The sequence below is a fragment of the Heterodontus francisci genome, chromosome 4 (genome assembly GCF_036365525.1).
Source record: "Heterodontus francisci isolate sHetFra1 chromosome 4, sHetFra1.hap1, whole genome shotgun sequence".
Lineage (NCBI taxonomy): Eukaryota > Metazoa > Chordata > Chondrichthyes > Heterodontiformes > Heterodontidae > Heterodontus > Heterodontus francisci.
In genome coordinates this window covers 9,037,713-9,061,869 of record NC_090374.1, presented here as the reverse complement: position 1 = coordinate 9,061,869, position 24,157 = coordinate 9,037,713, and the positions used below count along the sequence as shown (strand labels likewise).

At 47.3% G+C, this 24,157-nt stretch overlaps 1 protein-coding gene across 3 annotated transcripts in view; it reads right to left on the bottom strand.

Annotated features, from left to right (window-relative positions):
• The window catches only part of ttc33 (tetratricopeptide repeat domain 33), a 218,383-nt gene that overhangs the window by 181,925 nt on the left and 12,301 nt on the right, over nucleotides 1–24,157 (bottom strand). For 2 of the 3 annotated variants that reach the window (XM_068029119.1, XM_068029117.1), the window contains exon 2: nucleotides 21,161–21,421. In XM_068029119.1, coding sequence (XP_067885220.1) covers nucleotides 21,161–21,375 — 215 coding nt within the window. In that variant the 5' untranslated portion in view covers nucleotides 21,376–21,421. The remainder of the gene's footprint in view (nucleotides 1–21,160; nucleotides 21,422–24,157) is intronic. The other variant, XM_068029118.1, reaches the window with a different exon arrangement.

Below are 24,157 nucleotides of genomic sequence, written 5' to 3'. Positions count from 1 at the left end.
TGAGGGTCAGGAGGTTCTGTTTGTGGTTTCACTTCTGGGATATTGTTTTAGTTCAGTTGGGGTGTGGACTGTGTTTGAAAGGACTTGGAGATAAGCCTACCAGAGAGCAGCCACAACCAGCTCATCCTTTCATTACTGAGATGCCCTGAGAATCAAGTGTAAGAAACAAAGAAACTGAAGAAGCATTTCTCACAAGATGCTCCTGGAAAGCCTGTCGAATTAATTCTCAACGCCGCCGGAAAAGAACTGCTCCAGGAAAGATCCCAGTGACCTGTCTACGGTATGCTGTACGCCAATTTGGGACACAACCTATCCCATCCATCTTCTTCAAGAATTAACAAACTACTTTTTTTGTCTTTCTTTTGTAAAAGAGCTCTGCAGAGAAATTTTTTTTGCTTTTTCAGCGTGCATGTGAGTTCGTGTGTGGGGGATTTAAAAACAGAACTTTCACAGAATCATAGTTATACAGCACAGAAACAGGCCCTTTAGCCCATCGTGTCCATGCTGGCCAACAAGCACCTAACTATTCGAATCCCAGTTTCCAGCACTTGGCCCATAGCCTTGTATGCTATGGCATTTCGAGGGCTCATCTAAATACTTCTTAAATGTTGTGAGGGTTCCTGCCTCCACCACCTCTTCAGACAGTGCGTTCCAGATTCCAAACCACCCTCTGAGTGAAAATGTTTTTCCGCAAATCCCCTCTAAACCTCCTGCCCCTTACCCTAAATCTATTCCCCCTGGTTATTGACTCCTCCGCTAAGGGAAAAAGTTTCTTCCTATCTAACCTATCAATGCCCCTCATAATTTTGTACACCTGAATCATGTCCCCCCTCAGCCTTCACGTCCCCCCTCTGCTCTAAGGAAAAAAACCTTAGCCTTTTCAGTCTCTCTTCATAGCTGAAATGCTGCAGCCCAGGCAACATCCTGGTGAATCTCCTCTGCACCCTCTCCAGTGCAATCACATCCTTCCTATAGTGTGGTGCCCAGAACTGTACACAGTACTCCAGCTGTGGCCTAACTAGCATTTTATACAGCTCCATCATAACCTCCCTGCTCTTATATTCTATGCCTCGGCTAATAAAGGCAAGTATCTCATATGCCTTCCTCACCATCTTATCTACCTGTGCTGCTGCCTTCAGTGATCTATGGACAAGTACACCAAGGTCCCTCTGACCCTCTGTACTTTCTAGGATCCTACCATCCATTGTATATTCCCTTGCCTTGTTAGTCCTCCCAAAATGCATCACCTCACACTTCTCAGGATTAAATTCCATTTGCCACTGCTCTGCCCATCTTACCAGCCCATCTATATCGTCCTGTAATCCAAGGCTTTCCACCTCACTATTTACAACACCACCAATTTTCGTGTCATCTGCGAACTTACTGATCATACCTCCTATACTCCGGTCTAAATCATTAACATACACTACAAACAGCAAGGATCCCAACACTGGTCACAGGCTTCCACTCGCAAAAACAACGCTCGACCATTATCCTCTGCCTCCTGCCACTAAACCAATTTTGCCTCCAATTTGTCAAATTGCCCTTGATCCCATGGGCTCTTACCTTCTTAACCAATCTCCCATGCAGGACCTTATAAAAAGCCTTACTGAAGTCCATGTAGACTACATCAACTGCTTTACCCTCATCTACACATCTCGTCACCGCCTCGAAAAATTCAATCAAGTTAGTTAGTTAATTCATACTTCAATCTGTGTGTTAATGCTTCGCTTCTTTACTGGATAAGTCTTGTTTTATAATGAACTGATAATTTTGTTGTTTATTAAAGAACCTGTTGGGATAAAGAATATGATTGACCGTATCGGTAACCGGGTAAACATTTAAAATAAATGTTGTGACCTGTGTAGAAGTGGGACTAGAAAAGATAGCACACCTCTCCCGCCTTGGTCGTGACACCCTACACCAGCAGAAGCCAACCGAGGGGTGGAGATAATTAGAACCACTGGACAAATGGGTTAATGAACGCAGCTTCCCAACTGCCTGTGAGCGACATCCAACACTTTCTTTAAAAATACAGCTGGGTTGAATATCTGAGCTTTCCATAAATCCACTGCCAAAATTAGGACAGATGAATTGAGGCAAACCTCCCCGCCCCCCCACTCACAATCTCAACCCCAGTGCTCTCCACTGGCTGAGGAAAAGTGACTTTCAATCTGACCCCTTTCCCCAAAGCACTGAGCCATGGGCGTACTAAAACATTTCAGGGACTGGCTGAGACCACCAGACGGTCCAATGGCAGCAACAGGAAATAAACTTCTTTGCAGAAACTCCTTGTGCTAGCTTGCGAGCCAGCTGGCATGCTCTGAAGTGTCACTTCAGTACTTTCGGGAATATTTCCTGGGTTGCATTCTGCATGTGTGTTTTCATTTAAAAAGAAATTTTCTAAAGCAACAAAATGATTAAGATTGCCCCACTATCAGTTTTCTTGACAGCCACTTGCATTTTTCTGCTAAGAAGTCAAGGTCAAGGAGCCCTTCCAGCTGTGCATTGCCAACAACACTAATGGGACAGGGACTTGTGCCAGTGAGGAGTGGGGTGTTACCTGGGACCTCAAGCACCACCTCATCTCTCACCGAGTGAATGAGGGGGATAATCAGGCACGGCCCACATTCTGGTTACTGTCCAGTAATCTATGCTGCAAAGGAATCTATTTTTTAATTCTAGCTTTCCTTTTCTCATGATACTGATCCAATTTTATTTATGGAACCTAGACAGGGAAGGGCCATGAGCTATTTAATTACTAGCATAAGGTGTCCAAAGTGGGCTACGTTCGTAACGGGAACACTGAACACCACAGATCAGTGTTAAATGCCATTCCCGTTAATCTGCAGATCACTCCAGGTGCTGATCTTTATATAGGATTCATCCAACAATGAAGAAAGACCGCTAAGACCAGCCTCTCAGAATTCAAACAGGACCAACCAGTGAGCAAGAAACACAAGCAAAGAGCCTGCATTTGTTGCCATGTTTCCTAACTTACAACAGTGACTACACTTCAAAAGTACTTCATTGGCTATAAAGCACCTTGGGATGTCCTGAGGTGGTGAAAGGCACTATACAAATTTTTTTTTATTCTTTCATGGGATGTGGGCGTCGCAGGCCAGGCCAGCATTTATTGCCCATCTCTAATTGCCCTTGAACTGAGTGGCTTGCTAGGCATGTAAGAGTCAACCACATTGCTGTGGATCTGGAGTCACATGTTGGCCAGACCAGGTAAGGACAGCAGATTTCCTTCCCTAAAGGACATTAGTGAACCAGATGGGTTTTTACAACAATCGACAATGGTTTCATGGCCATCAGTAGACTAGATTTAAATTCCAGATTTATTAATTGAATTCAAATTCCACCTTCTGCTGCGGTGGGATTCGAACCCATGTCCCCAGAGCAATACCTGGGTCTCTGGGTTACTAGTCCAGTGACAATACCAGTATGCCACTGCCTCCCCTCTAAATGCATATCTTTCTTTTTCTTCTGAATTTATACAGTGCCTTTCGCCACTTCAGGATGTCCCAAAGCACTTGACAACGAAATGAAGTACTTTTGAAACATAAGTCACTGTTATAATATGGAAACGTAACAACTAATTTGAGCACAGTTCCCCCAAAGCTCCTACAAACAGCAATGAGATAAAGGACCAGTTAATCTGTTTTAGTGATTTTGGACGAGTGCTACATTTTGAGCAGAACATGGGGAGAACTCCCTTGTTCTTCTTCAAAATAGTGAGGGGGCAGTCAAGGCCTCCGTTTTATGTCTCATCCAAAAGACAGCACCTCTGACAGTGCAGCACTTCCTCAGTACTGCAATGGGGTAGTCAGTCTAGATTATGTCCTTAAGTTTCTGAAGTAGAGCTGGCACTCACAATCTCATGACTCATGCGAGACTGCTAGCCATTCAGCCACGGCTGACACCTAAGCACAAGAGCCGAGTTACCCAGGCTACATGGTCCAGGATGCCAGGGATCGGTGGCCAAGCTTGTTGCTGCCTTCACTATCAGCAAGGTTTACATTTTTTACAACCTTTTGTTTTTGCATTTATTTCATTTCATCTTAGTTTGTTCAGTTTGCTTACCCACTGTTTTTTTCATGTTTGCACTTGCTGCTGTTCAATATTCAGTCCATTAACATCTTTTCTGTACTAATGCTTTGTCTTTCAACACACCATTAACATACTGTTTGCCTTTGCTCCATGACCTTTTGGTCAGCTATGTGGCCTTGTCCAATCTACACCTTCTCCTTTGTTATCTCTTGCCCCACCCCCACCTCACTTGCTTATAACCTGTGACTTTTCTAATATTTGTCAGTTCCGATGAAGGGTCACTGACCCGAAACGTTAACTCTGCTTCTCTTTCCACAGATGCTGCCAGACCTGCTGAGTGGTTCCAGCATTTCTTGTTTTTATTTCAGCAAGGTACCTGTGGCATTGCTCAAAGTAAAATAAATAAAACATACAGTCATATAAGGAAAGGAGCATTATATCATGTAACAAACAACAAATTATTCTGCTGCTTAGGGTGGCTGTGTACAACTTTCATGCTCCTTTAAAGTTGAGCCTAATTACTAAAAGGCATTCAATGAGGTTAATATGCAAGATAAGGAATCATGGAGTTGGGGGTAATATATTAGCATGGATTGGTTAACAGACAGGAAGCAACAAGTGGGCATAAATGGGGCATTTTCAAGTTGGCAAGCAGTAAATAGTGGAGTGCCGCAAGGATCAGTGATGGGCCTCAGATATTTACACTCTATATTAATGACTTAGATGAAGAGACAGAGAGTAATGTATCTAAGTTTGCCGATGATACAAAGGTAGGTGGAAAGGTAAGCCGTGGGGAGGACACAGAGAGGCTGCAGAGAGATATAGACAGGTTAAGTGAGTGAGCAACAAAATGACAGATGGAGTAAAATGTAGGGAAGTGTGAAGTTATTCACTTTGGTTCCAAGAATAGGAAAAAATGGCTATTTTTTAAAAAGGCATGTTCAAAGAGACTTGGGTGTATTCGTACAAGGAACGCAGGAAGTAAACATGCAGGTACAGCAAGCAATTATGAAGGCAAATGGCATGTTGGCCTTTATTGCAAGAGGATTGGAGTACAGGAATAAGGAAGTATTGTTACAATCATACAGGATTTTGGTGAAACCACCTCTGGAATACTGTGTGCAGTTTTGGTCTCCACATTTAAGGATATACTTGCATTGGAGGTGGTACAGCAAAGGTTCACTAGATTGGTCCCTGGGATGAGCAGAGTGAGAGGCTAAGTAATTTGGACCTGTATTCTCTGGAGTTTAGAAGAATGAGAGGTGATCTCATTGAAACAAGATTCAAAAGGGGCTGGATGAGGTAGACAAAGAGATTGTTTCCGCTGGTTGGGGAATCTAAAACACGGAGGCACAGTCTCAGGATAAGGAGCCGATCATTTAGGACTAAAATGTGAAATTACTTCACTCAAAGGGTTCTGAATCTTTGGAATTCTCTACCCCAGAGGGTTGTAGATGCTCCATCGTTGAATACATTTAAGGGTGGGATAGACAGATTTTTGGTCTCTCAGGGAATCAAGTGTGGAGAGTGGGTGGGAAAGTGGAGTTGAATCCTAAGATCAGATATGATTGTATTGAATGGCGGAACAGGCTCGATGGGCCATATGGTCTACTCCTGCTCCTATTTCTTGAGTTCTTCTGTTCTTGTATTATAGTATCAATTCGAGGAAGTTCGACTATTGATAGGAAAGGACCAGTTTTCGTTCTCCGCTCCATTTTGTTTTTAAAGCAGCACACACGTGACAGTGTAATGGACAAACTTCACCATAAGTAAATGTGAGCCCATCAGAGGAGACACAGGAGAAATTATAATGCGGAATAGGAAAACGGCAGAGACATTAAACGAATACAATATATCTGTCTTCACGGTAGAAGACACAAAACACACTCAGGATATAGTGGGGAATCAAGGGTCCAGTGAGAGTCAGGAACTTAACAGTAATTAGTATTAGCAAAGATACAGGACTGGAGCAATTAATAGGACTGAAAGTCAAGAAATCCCCTGGACCTGACAGCCTGCAGAAGTAGCTACAGAGGTAGTGGATGCATTGGTTTTCATCTTCCAGAATTCCCGAGATTCTAGATCAATCCCCATGGATCAGAAGGTAGCAAGCATCACCCCACTATTCAAGAAAGGAGGGACAGAGAAAAAACAGGGAACAAAAGGCCAGTTAGCCTGACATCAGTAGTAAGGGAAATGCTAGAATCTATCATCATGGATGTGGTGACAGAGCATTTTAAAAATCAAAATATGGTTGGGCAGAGTCAACAAGGATTTATGAAAGGGAAACTGTGCTGGACAAATCTGTTAAGAGTTTTTTTTGAGGACATAACTAGCAGGGTAGATAAGGGGGAACCAGTGGATGTTCTATATTTGGAGTTTCAAAAAGCATTCAATAAGGTGCCACACGAGATTACGGGGATAGCAGGTAATATATTAGCATGGGTTGAGAATTGGTTAACAGACAGAAAACAGAGAGTAGGAATAAATGGGTCAATTTTAGGTTGGCAGGTTGTAACGAGTGGGGTACCACAAAGATCAGTGGTTGGGCTTTAGCTATTTACAATCTATGTCAATGACCTAGATGAGGTGTCCAAGTGTAATATATCCAGGATTTCTGCCGATGCAAAGTCAGGTGGGAAAGCAAGTGGTGAGGAGGACGCAAAGAAGCTGCAATAGAATATAGGCGAGTTAAGTGAGTGGGCAAGAACATAGCAGATGGAATATAATGTGGGGAACTATGAAGTTGGTAGGAAAAACATAATTTTTTTTAATTGGCGAGAGATTTCCCTGCTAGTTACATCCTCAAAAAACTCTACTAAAATCTCTTGCAACTGTATCGGGCCTTGGTGAGACCACACCTGAAGTAGTGTGTGTAGTTTTGGCTTTCCTCCCAAAGGAAGGACACACTTGCCCGACAGAGGTTTGCAAATGAAACCCGACCCGAGCCTGACAGAACTACATCCGACCCGAGCCCTTTCATTTTCTCCCGTGCCCAACCCGACCACTGGAATGTTCAGTTAACCTAGCTTCTGTTTTTCACTTTTTAAACTTGTGCAGATAAGCAACAAAAACTGTAACTGGACTTGAAAGGTTGTTTAAAAAGTACATTAAGATTGGAGCCACGTACCGGAGGTGGTGATAGAGCGAGTCCGACCCGAGCCCGAATGCCAGACCTGGAAGAGCGACCCGACCCGAACCCAACACATGCCGTCGGGTCCTGTCGGGTAGCCATGCTCTACCATCCACCACCATCAACATTCACTCCCTTCACCACCGACGCACAGTGGCAGCAGTGTGTACCAGCTACAAGATACACTGCAGCAACTCACCAAAGCTCCTCAGACAGCACCTTCCAAACCCGCGACCTCTACCAACTAGAAGGACAAGGGCAGCAGATGCATGGGAACACCACCAACTGCAAGTTCCTGTCCAAGTCACACACCTTCCTTCACTGTCGCTGGGTCAAAATCCTGGAACTTCCTTCCTTACAGCACTGTGGGTGTACCTACACCCAAGGACTGCAGTGGCTGAAGGCAGCAGCTCACCACCACCTTTTCAAGGGCAATTAGGGATGGGCAATAAATGCTGGCCTAGCCAGTGGCACCCACATCCCATGAATGAATAAATAAAAAAAAAAGAAAATTTGGCTGCAATGGAAATACAACGACTACACAATGTAGCGTGTGAGGGGCAATAGGCGCCATGATATGAATAAATCATTTCCCCTCCCCCACTCCATTATATATTAAATTGATGCCCCTTCCCCACTCAAATATATAAATTATTTAATATTCATCACTGCACACACCTGACTGACTGATTTTTATAATGGAGTCCTGGCTCAGGTCAGAGTTATTTTAGGGGCAGCTGGATGCTACATTTGGGGACAGAATGCAGGATCTCTCTAGAGGATAGTCTCCCATCGTCCACCCTCCATAAACTTGAGCTCATCCAGAACTCTGCTGCCCATGTCCTAACTCGTTCCAAATCCTGGTCAGCTATCACCCCTGTGCTCGCTAACCTACATTAGCTCCATGTCTGGCAACACCTCAATTTTAAAACACTTGTCCTTGTTTTCAAATTCCTCCCTGGCCTCGCCCCTCTCTATCTCTGTAATTTCCTCCAGCCCCTCAACCCTCCGAGATATCTGCACTCATAATTCTGGCCTTTTCCGCATCCCTAATTTTAATCGCTCCACCACTGGCGGTCGTGCCTTCAGTTGCCTAGGTCCCCAGCTCTGGAATACCGTCCTTAAACCTCTCCACCTCTCTTTTCACCTTCAAGATGTTCTATAAAGCCTAACTCTTTGACCAAGATTTTGGTCATCTGTCCTAATATTTCCTTATGTAGCTTTGTGTCATTTTATTTTATAATGCTCTCTGAAGCACCTTGGGACATTTTACTATGCTAAAAGCAAGTTGTTGTTGCTGGAGTGATGAGCTAAGATCGTCCTTGCGTTTAAAATGTTTCAGCATGTGATTGGGGCACTACAGTTGCACAAGCAGCTAGACTGCATATCTTTCTGAATGCTGTAATAAAATGGTTCCCAATTACACTCTGCTCCATGGCCCACGAGATTTTCAAATGGATGGATCACTGTCTCCCCCTGCTGGGAACGTTTCATGCACTGCAGGTGAGAGAATAGAATCTACAGCACAGAGACAGACCACTTAGCACAACAGGTCTATGCCGGTGTTTATACCCCACACAAGTCTCCTCCCACTTCAATTACCTCTTCCCACCCATGCCTATTATCCCACTATTCTGTTCTCCCTCATGTATACATCAAACCTTCCCTTTAATGAATTAACGTTAGCCACGTCAACTACCCCATGTAGCAGCCAGTTCCACATTCATAGAAACATAGAAAATAGGAGCAGGAGTAGGCCATTTGGCCCTTCAAGCCTGCTCTGCCTTTCATTATGATCATGGCTGATGATCCAACTCAGTAACCTGTTCCCGCTTTCCCCCCATATCCTTTGATCCCTTTCCCACGCGCACCCCCCCCCCCTCCCCTCAAGAGCTAGATCGAACTCCTTCTTGAAAACATACAATGTTTTGGCCTCAACTGCTTTCTGTGGTAGCGAATTCCACAGGTTCACCACTCTCTGGGTGAAGATATCCCTCCTCATCTCAGTCCTGAAAGGTTTGCCCTGTACCCTTAGACTATGACCCCTGGTTCTGGACTCCCCCACCATCGGGAACATCCTTCCTGCATCTAACCTGTCAAGTCCTGTTGGAATTTTATAGATTTCTATGAGATTCCCCCTCACTCTTCTGAACTCCAATGAATATAATCCTAACCGACTCACTCTCTCCTCATATGTCAGTCCCACCATCCCAGCAATCAGTCTGGTAAACCTTCGCTGCATTCCTTCTATAGCATGAGCATCCTTCCTCAGATAAGGAGACCAAAACTGCACACAATATTCCAGGTGTGGCCTCACCAAGGCCCTGTATAATTGCAGAAAGACATCCCTGCTCCTGTAATCAAATCCTCGTGCTACGAAGACCAACATACCATTTGCCTTTTTTACCGCCTGTTGCACCTGCATGCTTACCTTCAGTGACTGGTGTATGAGAACACCCAGGTCTCGCTGCATATTCCCCTTTCTCAGTTTATAGCCGTTCAGATAATAATCTGCCTTCCTGTTTTTGCTACCAAAGTGGATAACCTCACATTTATTCACATTATACTGCATCTGCCATGCATTTGCCCACTCACTCAACTTGTCCAAATCACCCTGAAGTCTCTCTGCATCCTCCTCACAACTCACCCTCCCACCCAGTTTTGTGTCATCTGCAAATTTGGAGATATTACATTTAGCTTCCTCATCTAAATCATTAATGTATATTGTGAATAGCTGGGGTCCTAGCACTGATCCCTGCGGTACCCCACTAGTCACTGCCTGCATTTGGAAAAAGACCCATTTATTCCTACTCTGTTTCCTGTTTGTCAACCAATTTTCTATCCATCGCAATACACTATCCCCAATCCCATGCGCTTTAATTTTACACGTTAACCTCTTACGTGGGACTTTGTCGAAAGCCTTCTGAAAGTCCAAATAAACCACATCCACTGGCTCCCCCTCATCAATTCCACGAGTTACATCCTCGAAGAATTCTGGTAGATTTGTCAAGCGTGATTTCCCTTTCATAAATCCATGCTGTATCTGCCCAATTCTACCACTGTTCTCTAAGTGCTCTGCTATAAAATCTTTGATAATGGACTCTAGAATTTTCCCCACTACTGACGTCAGGCTGACTGGTCTATAATGCTCTGTTTTCTCTCTACCTCCCTTTTTAAATAGTGGGGTTACATTAGCTACCCTCCAATCTGTAGGAACTGTTCCAGAGTCTATAAAATCTTGGAAGATGACCACCAATGCATCCACTATTTCTAGGGACACTTCCTTAAGTACTCTGGGATGTACATCATCAGGCACTGGGGACTTATCGGCCTTCAGTCCCATCAATTTCCCCAACACCATTTCTCTACTAATACTGATTTCCTTCAGTTCCCCCCTCTCACTAAGCCCTGTATTCCCCAACATTTCTGGTATGTCATTTGCGTCCTCCTTTGTGAAGACAGAACCAAAGTATGCATTTAGTTGGTCAGCCATTTCTTTATTCCCCATAATAAATTCCCCTGTTTCTGACTGTAAGGGACCTACATTTGTCTTCACCAATCTATTTCTCTTCACATACCTATAGAAACTTTTACAGTCAGTTTTTATGTTCCCCGCAAGCTTACTCTTGTACTCTATTTTCCACTTCTTAATCAATCCCTTGGTCCTCCTTTGCTGAATTCTAAACTGCTCCCAATCCTCAGGTCTGTTGTTTTTTCTGGCGAATTTGTATGCCTCTTCCTTGGATCTAATGCTATCTCTAATTTCCCTTGTAAGCCATGGTTTGGCTACCTTTCCTGTTTTACTTTTATGCCAGACAGGAATAAACAATTGTTGCAGTTCATCCATGCGCTCTTTGGACGTTTGCCATTGCCTATCCACTGTCATACCTTTGAGTAACGCTTCCCAATCCATCATGGCCAACTCACGCCTCACACCTTCGTGGTTTCCTTTATTAAGATTCAGGACCCTTGTCTCAGAATCAACTACATCACTCTCCATCTTGATGAAGAAATCTATAATGTTATGGTCGCTCATCCCCAAGGAGTCTTGCACAACTAGTTTGTCAATTATTCCTCTGTCATTACACAATACCCAGTCTAGGATGGCCTGTTCTCTAGTTGGTTCCTCAACGTATTGGTCCAGAAAACCATCCTGTATACACTCCATAAATTCCTCCTCGAAGGTATTGTGACTAATTTGATTTGCCCAATCTATATGCAGATTAAAGTCACCCATAATTACAGATGTTTCTTTATGGCATGCGTCTCTAATTTCCTGTTTAATGCCATTCCCAACATCACCACTACAGTTTGGGGGTCTATATACAACCCCCACTAACATTTTTTGCCCCTTAGTGTTTCTCAGCTCTACCCATACAGATTCCACATCGTCAGAGCTAATATCCTTCCTCACTATTGTGTTGATTTCCTCTTTAACTAGCAATGCAACTCCACTGCCTTTTACTTTTTGTCTGTCCTTCCGAAATACTGAATATCCCTGGATGTTCATTTCCCATCCCTGGTCACCCTGCAGCCATGTCACCGTAATCCCAACTATATCATACCCGTTTACATCCATTTGCACGATTAATTCATCCACTTTATTGCGAATGCTCCGCACGTTAAGGCACAAAACCTTAAGGCTTGTCTTTTTAACATTACTTGTCCCCTTCCCACTATTTTTCACTGTGGCCCTGTTTGATTCTGGTCCTTAATTTCTCTGCCTATCACTTTTCTTATTCCCCTTACTGTCTTTTGTTCTTGTCTTTGATCCCCCCCTCCTCTGACTCCTTGCAAAGGTTCCCAACCCCCTGCCATTTTAGTTTAAACCCTCCCCAACCACTCTAGCAAATACTCCCCAACATTAAAATTAATATTCTCAACACTCTGTGTAAAGAAACTCCTCCTAAATTCTTTATCCAATCTGTCTGTGGCTATTTTAAGCTCTTGTTCTGGGCTCATCCATAAGCAGAAACAGCTTCTGCACACCCACCCTATCGAACCCCTTCTTAATTTTAAAGATGTTGCCATGTCTGCAAAAATGCAGCTATGAGGACAGATTGGATAGGCTGGGATTGTTCTCCTTGGAACAGAGAAGGCTGAGGGGAGATCTGATTGAAATACACAAAATTTTGAGGGACCTGGATAGAGTGGAGGTGAACATAGAAAAATAGGAGAAGGCCATTCGGCCCTTCAACCCTGCTCCGCCATTCAATACGATCATGGCTGATCAGCCAAACTCAGTAACCTGTTCCCGCTTTCTCCCTTGATCCCATTAGCCCCAAGAACTATATCTAACTCTTCCCTGAATTAAGGGTCTATTTACCTTAGCAGAGAGGTCAGTGACGAGGGGGCATAGATTTAAAGTGATTGGTAGAAAAATTAAAGGGGGGAGATGAGGAAAAACTTTTTCACCCAGAGGGTGGTGGGGGTCTGGAACTCATTGCCTGAAAGGGTAGTTGAGGCAGAGACCCTCAACTCATTCAAAATGAGTCTGGATATGCACCTCAAGTGCCGTAATCTGCAGGGCTACGGACCAAATGCTGGAAGGTGGGTTTAGAATAGGTGAATTGTTTTTCGGTCAGCACAGACACGAAGGGCCAAGTGGCCTCTTTCTGTGCCTTAAACTTTCTATGATTCTATCTCCATCAAGTTTCCTCTTAAACTCTTTTCTAGAGTAAGGAACTCCAGCTTGCTTTATCTCTCCTGGCTATAGCACCTTCTCAATTCTAATAATATCCTTGTTATCTTTTCTACACTTTCTTCAGTGCTTCAATATCCTTTTGTAATATGAAGATTGGAACGATACACAGTACTTCAAGTGAGGTCTAATCAAGGTCCGAAATAAATTTAACATTACCCATTGCTTTTGTTTTCTCCCCCCCAGTACTTCTTTGATTTCCTCTGGCTCATTCCCCATAACTAGATCCAGTCCCAAGAGCTGAATTGCAGAGGTGAGCTGAGAATGACTTTGATATCAAGGCAGCATTTGACTGAGTGGCACCAAGAAGCCCTAGCAAAACTGAAGTCAATTGGAATCAGAGGTAATACTCTCCACTGGTTGGAATCATACTTAGCACAAAGGAAGATGATTGTGGTCGTTGAAAGCCAAACATCTAAGCCCCAGGACATTGCTGTAGGAGTTCCTCAGGGTAGTGTCCTAGACCCAACCATCTTCAGCTGCTCCATCATAAGGTGGGGTTCTTTGCTGATGATTGCACAGTATTCAGTACCGTTCCAGACTCCTCAGATACCGAAGCAGCCCGTGTCCACATGCTGCAAGACCTGGACAACAGCCAGGCTTGGGCTGATAAATGGCAACTAACATTCGCACCACGCAAGTGCCGGGCAATGACCATCTCCAACAAGAGAGAATGTAACCATCTCCCCTTGACATTCAATGGCATTACCATCGCTGAACCCCCCACTATCAACATCCTGGGGTTACCATTGCCCAGAAACTGAACTGGACCAGCCACATAAATGCTGTGGCTACAAGAGCAGGTCAGAGGCTAGGAATCCTATGGCGAATAACTCACCTCCTGACTCCCCAAAGCCTGTCCACCATCTACAAGGCACAAGTCAGGGGTGTGATGGAATACTCTCCACTTGCTTGGAAGAGTGCAGCTCCAACAACACTCAAGAAGCTTGATACCATCCAGGCCCAAGCAGCTTGCTTGATTGGCACCCCATCCACAATCTGAAACAAACATTCACTCCCTCCACCACCAATAAACAGAGCAAGCAGGGTGTACCATCTACAAGATGCACTGCAGCAACTCACCAAGTCTCCTTCGACAGCACCTTCCAAACCTGTGAACTCTACCACCTAGAAGGACAAGGGCAGCCAATGCATGGGAACACCACCTCCTGCAAGTTCCCCTCCAAGCCACACACCATCCTGACTTGGAACTATATCGCCGTTCCTTCACTGTCGCTGGGACAAATTCTTGAAAACCCTTCCTAACAGTACTGTGTGTAACTACTCCACATGGACTGCAGCGGTTCAAGGCGGCTCACCACCAGCTTCTCAAGGGCAATTAAGGTTGGGCAACAAATGCTGGCCTTGCCAGTGACATTCACATCCCATGAAAGAATCAAAAAAAAAATCCTCCCTTGTTGTGCTTCTTACGTAGGAACTTTCACTCCCTCTCTCTGAAAGCTTATGTGAGGGCTGTTGAAATCCCCCATGATATTGATTCTATTTTTCACTCATTTCATGTTTTTATCTACATATTTCTCCCTCCACGTCCTCTCCATTAATTAGTGCTCTGTAGTGTAACGCAATGGTGCAACCGATCCTTTCCTCTCCCTTATCTCAATCCATGGAAATTCTGTTTCTCTTTGTTAGTTGTGTCCTTTCTTGCTCCTGCCTTTAACGTCTGATTATAAATGTGACGTTGTGAAGTAGTGTTAAATACATTACAGGCTGCCAATCCTGTCCTTTCTGCAGCCATGTGTCCATTCGGAATTCCACATATCAGTTTGGAGGTCTCAGCAGAAGTAAACACAGCATCACCTACCTTAAATAGCTCAAATAAAGAAATAACGTGCGTGTATGTAACACCACAGGACACCCCAAAGCGTTTTACAGCCAAAGAATTACCTCTGAAGGATAGTCACTGTTGTTTTGCATGCAAAAGGGGCAGCGAAAATGTGCACAGTAAGGGGAACGTTAGCATAGTGGTTATGTTACTGGACTAGTAATCCAGGGGTCTGGACTAATGATCCGGAGATCCGGAGACACAAGTTCAAATCCCACCAAGACAGCTGGGGAATTTAAATGCCGTTAATTAAGAAATCTGGAATAAAAAACTAGTCTCAGTAATGGTGACCATGAAACTATCGGATTGTCGTAAAAACACATCTGGTTCGCTAATGTCCTTCAGGGGAGGAAACCTGTCGTCCTTACCTGGTTTGGGCCTATGTGTGACTCCAGACCCTCAGCCAATGTTCCCTCTAACTTCTGTTTAAATTGCAAGGTCCCTTTAGGATTGGCTCTAGACTGTGCATACACACATCTTAAAGGGAACCTTGCTTGCACATGGTCTGTACAGCTCACTCCAGATTGTTACGTAACTGTGCACCTGCTTAGCTTTGAGGGAACATCATCTACAGCAACATGGTTGCTTCTTAACTGCCCTCGGAAATGGCTTAGCAAGTTACACAGCTGCATTCAGGAAGCAGGACCTTCTCAAGGTCAATTTGTGACGGACAACAAATGCTGGGCTTGCCAGCGGTAACCACATCCCACGAATGAATAAAAATTAGATAAATGGACAATTAATCTGTTTTGATCTTGGTTCAGAGCTAAATGTTGGTCAGGGCACCAAGAGAGTGCCCTGCTGTTCTCTGAATACTGGTGAGATTTATCACATCCACCCAAGCAGGTAGATAGGTCTTCATTTAATGTCTCATCTGAAAACTGATAAACAGTAACTAAAATGAATGAGTAACATTAACCATGGCTTTGAACCTTGACAGAAATAGCATCACAGGAGGAAGCAACTCATTATAGGGCAATGTGGGCGATCATGTGAATGCTAATAGAATTACAGGTTTCCCCTGGCGCTGATCAAGGAGAGTCTGAAGAAATGCTGCTTTATAACAACAAAAGTGTTTATGCCATCAGCAGAACAGCATTAGATTATTGATTACAAGTGACTGAATCACTCAAATCCTATTTATAGAAAATGGGATTGATAAGTCTTTCTGCTGCTTTGGGAATGGAGTTCTGGGACTCAGTGGGGCAGCTGGGGTTTGGCAGATAGGGGTGGGAGAATACTCTGACAGAGTATGGTGGGAATGAAGCCTCAGGTTTGTTAGAACTGTGGTTGGGGGAAAGAAGGGAACCTGGCTGAGGGTTAGGATCACTGGGGCAGTCCTAGGGTTTGTCAGTGGTGAGGTGCTGCAGAAGACACTCATTTTACTGTACTGTTAGGGTGCGGTGTCTAAAAGAACTGGGACCGTTGGCATAGTGGTTATGTTGATGGACAAGATTCCAGAGGCCTCGTCTAATGATCCAGAAACATGAGTTCAAATCCCATCATTGCAGCTGGGAAACAGTAAATTCAGTTAATCAAATAAATCTGAAATGGTGACCATAAAACTACCAACTTGTCATAAAAACCCATCTGGTTCACTATTGTCCTTCAGGGAACGAAATCTGCTGTCCTTACCTGGTCTGGCCTAAAAGTAACACCAGACCTTCAGAAATGTAGTTGACTATTAACTGCCCTCTGAAATGGCCAAACAAGCCACTCAGCTGTCAAGAAAGCAGCTCACCACCATCTTCTCTTGGACAATAAATGTTGCTTTTGCCAGCGATGCACACATCACGAGAATTAATTTTCACAGAATCACAGAATTGTTACAGCGCAGGAAGCCACCATTCGGCCCATCGCACCAGCTCTCTGAAAGAGCAATTCACTTAGTGCCATTTCCCCGCCTTCTTCCTGTAACCCTGCACATTCTTCCTTTTCATATAACAGTCCAATTCCCTTTTAAATGCTTCAATTGAACCTGCCTCCACAACACTCTCAGGCAGTGAATTCCAGAACTAAACCACTCGTTACGTGAAAAAGTTTTTCCTCATGTCACTTTTGCTTCTCTTATCCATTACTTTAAATACTTCCAAACCCACAACCTCTACCACTTAGAAACACAAGGGCAACAGATGCAAGGAAATACCAACACCTGCAAGATCCCCTCCAAGCCACACACTATCCTGACCTGGAACTATATCACCGTTACTTCACTGTCGCTGGGTCAAAATCACAGAATTCCCAACCTAACAGCATTGTAGGTGTGCCTACCCAACATGGACTGCAGTGGTTCAAGAAGGCAACTCACCAGCACCTTCTCAAGGGCAATTAGGGATGGGCAATAAATGCTGGCCTCGCCAACGACGCCCATATCCCAGGAATTAATTTTTTTTAAAAGTCTGTGCCCTCTCATTCTCGATCCTTTCGCGAGTGGGAACAGTTTCTCTCTATCTACTCTGTCCAGACCCTTCGTGATTTTGAATACCTCTATCAAATCACCTCTCAGCCATCTCTTCTCCAAGGAAAACAGTCCCAACTTCTCCAATCTATCTTCATAACTGAAATTCCTCATCCCTGGAACCATTCTCGTGAATCTTTTCTGTACTCTCTCCAATGCCCTCACATCTTTCCTCAAGTGCAGCGCCCAGAATTGGACGCAATACTCCAGCTGAGGCTGAACTAGTGTCTTCTACAAGTTCAACATAACTTCCTTGCTCTTGTACTCTATGTCCCTATTAATAAAGCCTATATGCTTTATCAACCACTCTCGCAACCTGTTCTGCCACCTTCAATGACTTTTTTTTTATTCTTTCATGGGATGTGGGTGGCGCAGGCCAGGCCAGCATTTATTTGCCCATCCCTAATTGCCCTTGAACTGAGTGGCTTGCTAGGCCATTTCGAGGGCATGTAAGAGTCAACCACATTGCTGTAGATCTGGAGTCACATGTAGGACAGACCAGATAAGGACGGCAGATTTCCTTCCCTAAAGGACATTGGTGAACCAGATGGGTTTTTACAACAATCGACAATGGTTTCATGGCCATATTTAAACTAGCTTTAAATTCCAGATTTATTAATTCAATTCAATTCCACCTTCTGCTGCGGTGGGATTCGAACCCATGTCCCCAGAGCAATACCTGGGTCTCTGGGTTACCAGTCCAGTGACAATACCAGTACGCCACCGCCAACCCTCCCCTGCACATATACACCCAGGTCCTCTGCTCCTGCACCCTCTTTAGAATTGTACCCCTTACTTTATATTGTCTCTCCATGTTCTTCCTACCAAAATTAATCACTTCACATTTCTCTACATTAACCTTTATCTGCAACCTATCCGCCCATTCCACCAACTTGTCCATGTCCTTCTGCAGTTCTACATCTTCCTCACAGTTCACAATGCTTCCAAGTTTTGTATCATCTGCAAACTTTGAAATCATGCCCTGTATGCCAAGGTCCAGGTCATTAATATATATCAGGAAAAGCAAGGGTCCCAACATTGACCCCTGGGGAACTCCACTACAAACTTTCCACCAGAGTGAAAAATATCCATTAACCACTACTCTTTGTTTCCTGTCACTCAGCCAATTCCACAGTCCCTTTTATTCCATGAGCTTTAACTTTGCTCACAAGTCTGTTGTGTGGCACTGTATCAAACTAAAAGAATGAGAGAAAAGTTAGAGTACGAGAGCAAGCTAACTAGAATTATAAAAATGGATAGTAAGAGTTCCTACATGAATTTAAAAAGGAAAAAAGTAAAAGTGAGTGTTGACCCTCTAGAAAATGAGTCAGGGGAGTTAATAATGAAAAATAAGGAAATGGCGGAGGGTTGAGAGCCTGTGGAACTCTTTGGTTTCCTTATTTAAGGAAGGATGGAAATGCATTGGAGGTGGTTCAGAGGTGGTTTACTGGATTGATATCTGGAATGAGCGGGTTGTCTTATGAGAAAACGTTGGACAGACTGCGCTTGTTTTCACTGGAATTTAGAAGAGTGGAGGGAGACTTAATTGAAGTATTAAGATGTGGAAAGGCCGTTTCCTCGTGGGTGAGTCCAGAACAAGGGGGCACAGTTTTAAAATTAGGGGTTGCCCTTTTAGGACAGAGATGAGGAGAAATTGTTTCTCTCAGAGGGTTGCGAGACTTTGGAACTCTCGGCCTCAGATGGTGGTGGAGGCGGGGTCATTGACTATCTTTAAGGTGGAGGTAGATAGATTCTTGTTATGCAAGGGTTATCAGGGTAGATGGGAGAGTGGAATTCGAAACACAATCAGATCAGCCATGATCTTACTGAATGGCGAAGCAGGCTAGATGGGCCAAATGGCCTACTTCTGCTCCTAATTCATATGCCCCGGCTCCTTCCACCCACTCGCACTCCCCACGCTACCCCCTCACTTGCTTATTCCTCCTGCTGCACAAAGGTTTAAAACTCCTACCATCACCAGACATCCTGCCTGCAGTCTGCAAAATGATTCAATCACTTGGAGAAGCAGCAAGCGGGAGAGACTAGCATCATCTGGGAGGTGGTATAGAGATTGAGACCTCAATGGCAGGGGTAGGTCGTGGTGCTCCACGAATGGAGGCTGTATTGCCCAATTTTATAGGCTGCATCCAGACAGTGAGCTGTATCACAGAATCACAGAATAATACAGTGCAGAAGAGGCCCTTCGGCCCATCGAGTCTGCACCAATGCATTAAAGACACCTGACCTGTCTAACTAATCCCATTTGCCAGCACTTGGCCCATAGCCTTGTAGTTTGGACAGCCCAGCTTTAATGACACAACAGCTTCAATTACTGTTAAGTATACAATGAGTGTGGTTAATATTTAAGTGATGTTGAGGCTGGATGTTTGTGAGATCCCACAGTGCGCAATTTGATTGTCGCATTTCCTACTTTACAACAGTGACTACACTTCAAAAACACTTCACTGGCTGTAAAGGTTGTGAAAGGCGCTATCTAAATGCAAGAGATTCTTTATGTCACTGCACCAGTGATGATTGCTAAGGTTATTCAGAGGTTGCAGACATTGCAGCTCCTAAGTAGAATTAGCATAGTCATTAGTTTATACTGGATTTTTTTTTCCCAAGTGTAGCACACAGAAATTTGAGAGATATTTGAAGTGTTGATCAGTGCTCCAGATGCACTGTTCATACAGTGTTAGATATATAACTGCCTGATGTTTACTAGCAGCAGTGAACAGCACTGTTTGATGGGTCTTACTAACTGCTGCTGGACTCAGAGCAGTGGCAAAGGGAATGTGGTACAGTTGCACTGGGAAGGCAGGCAGCGGTCTGGTTCTGCCTCCTGGCCCCGAAACAGGAACTGCAAAGTAAAAGCACTTCAATTCTAATCACTGAGCTGAGAAACAGCAGCCACTCCCAACTGGAGCAGCACACCTCCCCACCAGCCACCCCCCACCCACCCCCCCCCCCCCCCCCGACCCCTGTCCCACCCAAATCCAACCAAGAACAGCCCAGGCCCTCTGCAAACCCCTGCCCCACCCAGGTATTTCTGAGCCTACACCCTTAGCTCCTCGCACTCACTGACTGCAACTGAAAAAGTCTCCAGTCCCCTTCCACCTCCTGACAGGTTCCCCACAGACTCCAAGCAGCCACTGTGTCTGCCACCGAACCAACACTGCTTTAGAAAATTACAATGACGGATAATAAAATCCTGCACCCGCCTCAGAGTGGCCTGTTCCCAGACCTCAGCCAATGCTGCTGTGACCGGCTCCATGGAGCCACACAGGCAGAGGATGGGAATGATTTCCCCTACGAGAGGTGCCGCAGCACATTCTCGATGACACAGCTGAGCCGAGTGTTGGCTGGAGCACTGGCTCACAAACATTTTTCAATGAAGCACCCCTTTTCAAATGAATCAGTAATCACCACTCCATCATCTAATTCAAATACCACACAATACTCATAATAGGAAAGTGTTACATGTAAAGAGCATCTTCATAATGCATTTAAGAAAACAGGTATTTACTTACAGCTATCAGTGAGATGGGTGTGCCTTCTTCTCAGCATATAGTACTCACATATTTAAAAATTTCCCCTCCCTTGAACAAGCTGAACTTACCTGGCTCCCACCATCAGCCATGGTAACTTGGGGTCTAGCGGTTGATCTTTATGCCGCTCTCAGTGCTTCCCCCATGCGTGTGCATCTCCTCCTGGGTGAGACAGCCAGTCCACTCTGCACAATAGACGATCACACTCACCTCCTGCTTCCCAGCTCACACCAAACCCACCTCCGGCCGCCGCTCAATTATTTCACAGACTCCCGAATGGGCTCTTGGGGACCTGAGGACCCCAGTCTGAAAGCCACTGGTCTAAGGCCAGTGAGAAGAGAAACTGAGCAAACGGCCAATCAGCCCAAGGCCCTTTGTAGTTTGTAAGAATCTAGATGCTGTAAGCCCCTCCCAAGCTCACCTTCCATTCTCTGACAGAAAGATTCCCTCTTCCTTCAGCCTCTTGCTCTTCACTGTGCAGTCTTCCAGCAGGGCCTTCCGCTGTCGCTTGGTGATGGGCAACCAGTCCACATCAGCATCAACCAATCCTTCATCCACAGCAGCTGCCTCAAAGTTCTGACTCGCGACCTTTGACACTTTCTCTCCTGCTTTCCGCTTCCAGCCAAAAGATGTCATACTGCAGAGGGGGGCGGGCAGGCAGAGGGGGTGACAAAGAGAAAGACTGCACAATGAGGAGAGAGACATTGATGAGTGAGAGTAAGAGAAAAGAGAGTCAAAAGGAAAAAGACAGGGATAGACAGAGGGAGAGAGAGATAGATAAAGGGAGCAATGGACAGAACAAAAGACAACAGAAACAGAGGCAATCAAGAGAAAGCAGACAAGGAGAGGGGAAGGAAAGAGAAGACAGAACAGAGGGAGACAGAGAAAGCAACAGATACAAACAGAACAAGGGGAGAGTAGAGTCAGAATAAGCAAATCAGAGAGGGAAAGAGCGATACATATGGTCAGTCAGAATGGGTGATATTAATCATTTCAGAAGCCAACACCATACAAATTCAAGAATCATCATCTCAAGCCCACAGGTGGCCTTGACTAAAGGGAGAACAGTACATCCTGAACTCCTACCTCAATAACGGAATGGCAGCAAAGCAGGAATAACTACATCAGAATACTTTTTGTAATTTCATAAATCACAGAATACAAGGCTTCTAATATCAAAACAAAATACTGCGGCTGCTGAAAATCTGAAATAAAAACAGAACACGTTGGAAACAGTCAGCAGGTCTGGCAGCATCTGTGGAGAAAGAAACAGAGTTAACATTTCAGGCCAGAACTGATGAAAGGTCACAGACCAGAAACGTTAACTCTACTTCTCTCTCCACAGATGCTGTCAGACCTATTCAGTATTTCCAGCTTTTCCTGTTTATATTTAACATCTAACCATATTGTCCAAGAGATAAATTATCAGCAGCACAGCTTTTCGTAATACTGTCCCCATCAGACACTCCCAGAGCAGGGACAGCATGGGATTGGCTAGGCAGTTTGTGGAGCACTTCCTGTCTGCAATCAGGGGAAACAGCTGCAGCTGCACTGATGCAACAGCAACTGGAGTGGAGAGGGGGGGAGCGTGGAGAGGGGGGGAGCGCGGAGAGGGGGGGGAGCGCGGAGAGGGGGGGGAGCGCGGAGAGGGGGGGAGCGGGGCGCCGAGAGGGCGGGGGGCCGAGAGGGCGGGGGGGGGAGACCGCGGAGGGGGGAGGCGGGGAGAGCGTGGAGAGGGGGAGAGGGGGAGGAGGGGGGAGGGGGGGAGAGGGGGGAGAGGGGGGAGAGGGGGGAGGGGGGAGAGGGGGGAGGGGGGAGAGGGGGGAGGGGAGAGGGGAGAGGGGAGAGGGGAGAGGGGGGAGGGGGAGAGGGGAGGGGGGAGGGGAGAGGGGGGAGGGGGGAGGGGGGAGGGGGGAGGGGGGAGGGGGAGAGGGGGGAGGGGGGAGGGGGGAGGGGGGAGGGGGGAGGGGAGAGGGGGGAGGGGGGAGGGGGGAGGGGGGAGGGGAGAGGGGAGAGGGGGGAGGGGAGAGGGGGGAGGGGAGAGGGGGGAGGGGAGAGGGGGGAGGGGAGAGGGGGGAGGGGGAGGGGGGAGGGGGGAGGGGGGAGGGGGGAGGGGGGAGGGGGGAGGGGAGAGGGGGAGGGGAGAGGGGAGAGGGGGGAGGGGGGAGGGGGGAGGGGAGAGGGGAGAGGGGAGAGGGGAGAGGGGAGAGGGGGGAGGGGAGAGGGGGGGGGGGGGGGAGGGGAGAGGGGGGAGGGGAGAGGGGGGAGGGGGGAGGGGAGAGGGGGGAGGGGAGAGGGGGGAGGGGGGAGGGGGGAGGGGAGAGGGGGGAGGGGAGAGGGGGGAGGGGAGAGGGGGGAGGGGAGAGGGGGGAGGGGAGAGGGGGGAGGGGAGAGGGGGGAGGGGAGAGGGGGGAGGGGAGAGGGGGGAGGGGAGAGGGGGGAGGGGAGAGGGCGGAGGGGAGAGGGCGGGGAGAGGGCGGGGAGAGGGCGGAGGGGAGAGGGCGGAGGGGAGAGGGCGGAGGGGAGAGGGCGGAGGGGAGAGGGCGGAGGGGAGAGGGCGGAGGGGAGAGGGCGGAGGGGAGAGGGCGGAGGGGAGAGGGCGGAGGGGAGAGGGCGGAGGGGAGAGGGCGGAGGGGAGAGGGCGGAGGGGAGAGGGCGGAGGGGAGAGGGCGGAGGGGAGAGGGCGGAGGGGAGAGGGCGGAGGGGAGAGGGCGGGGAGAGGGCGGAGGGGAGAGGGCGGGGAGAGGGCGGAGGGGAGAGGGCGGGGAGAGGGCGGAGGGGAGAGGGCGGGGAGAGGGCGGAGGGGAGAGGGCGGGGAGAGCGCGGAGGGGAGAGGGCGGGGAGAGCGCGGAGGGGAGAGGGCGGGGAGAGCGCGGAGGGGAGAGGGCGGGGAGAGCGCGGAGGGGAGAGGGCGGGGAGAGCGCGGAGGGGAGAGGGCGGGGAGAGCGCGGAGGGGAGAGGGCGGGGAGAGGGCGGAGGGGAGAGGGCGGGGAGAGGGCGGGGAGAGCGCGGAGGGGAGGGGAGGGGGCGGGGAGAGCGCGGAGGGGAGAGGGCGGGGAGAGCGCGGAGGGGAGAGGGCGGGGAGAGCGCGGAGGGGAGAGGGCGGGGAGAGCGCGGAGGGGAGAGGGCGGGGAGAGCGCGGAGGGGAGAGGGCGGGGAGAGCGCGGAGGGGAGAGGGCGGGGAGAGCGCGGAGGGGAGAGGGCGGGGAGAGCGCGGAGGGGAGAGGGCGGGGAGAGCGCGGAGGGGAGAGGGCGGGGAGAGCGCGGAGGGGAGAGGGCGGGGAGAGCGCGGAGGGGAGAGGGCGGGGAGAGCGCGGAGGGGAGAGGGCGGGGAGAGCGCGGAGGGGAGAGGGCGGGGAGAGCGCGGAGGGGAGAGGGCGGGGAGAGCGCGGAGGGGAGAGGGCGGGGAGAGCGCGGA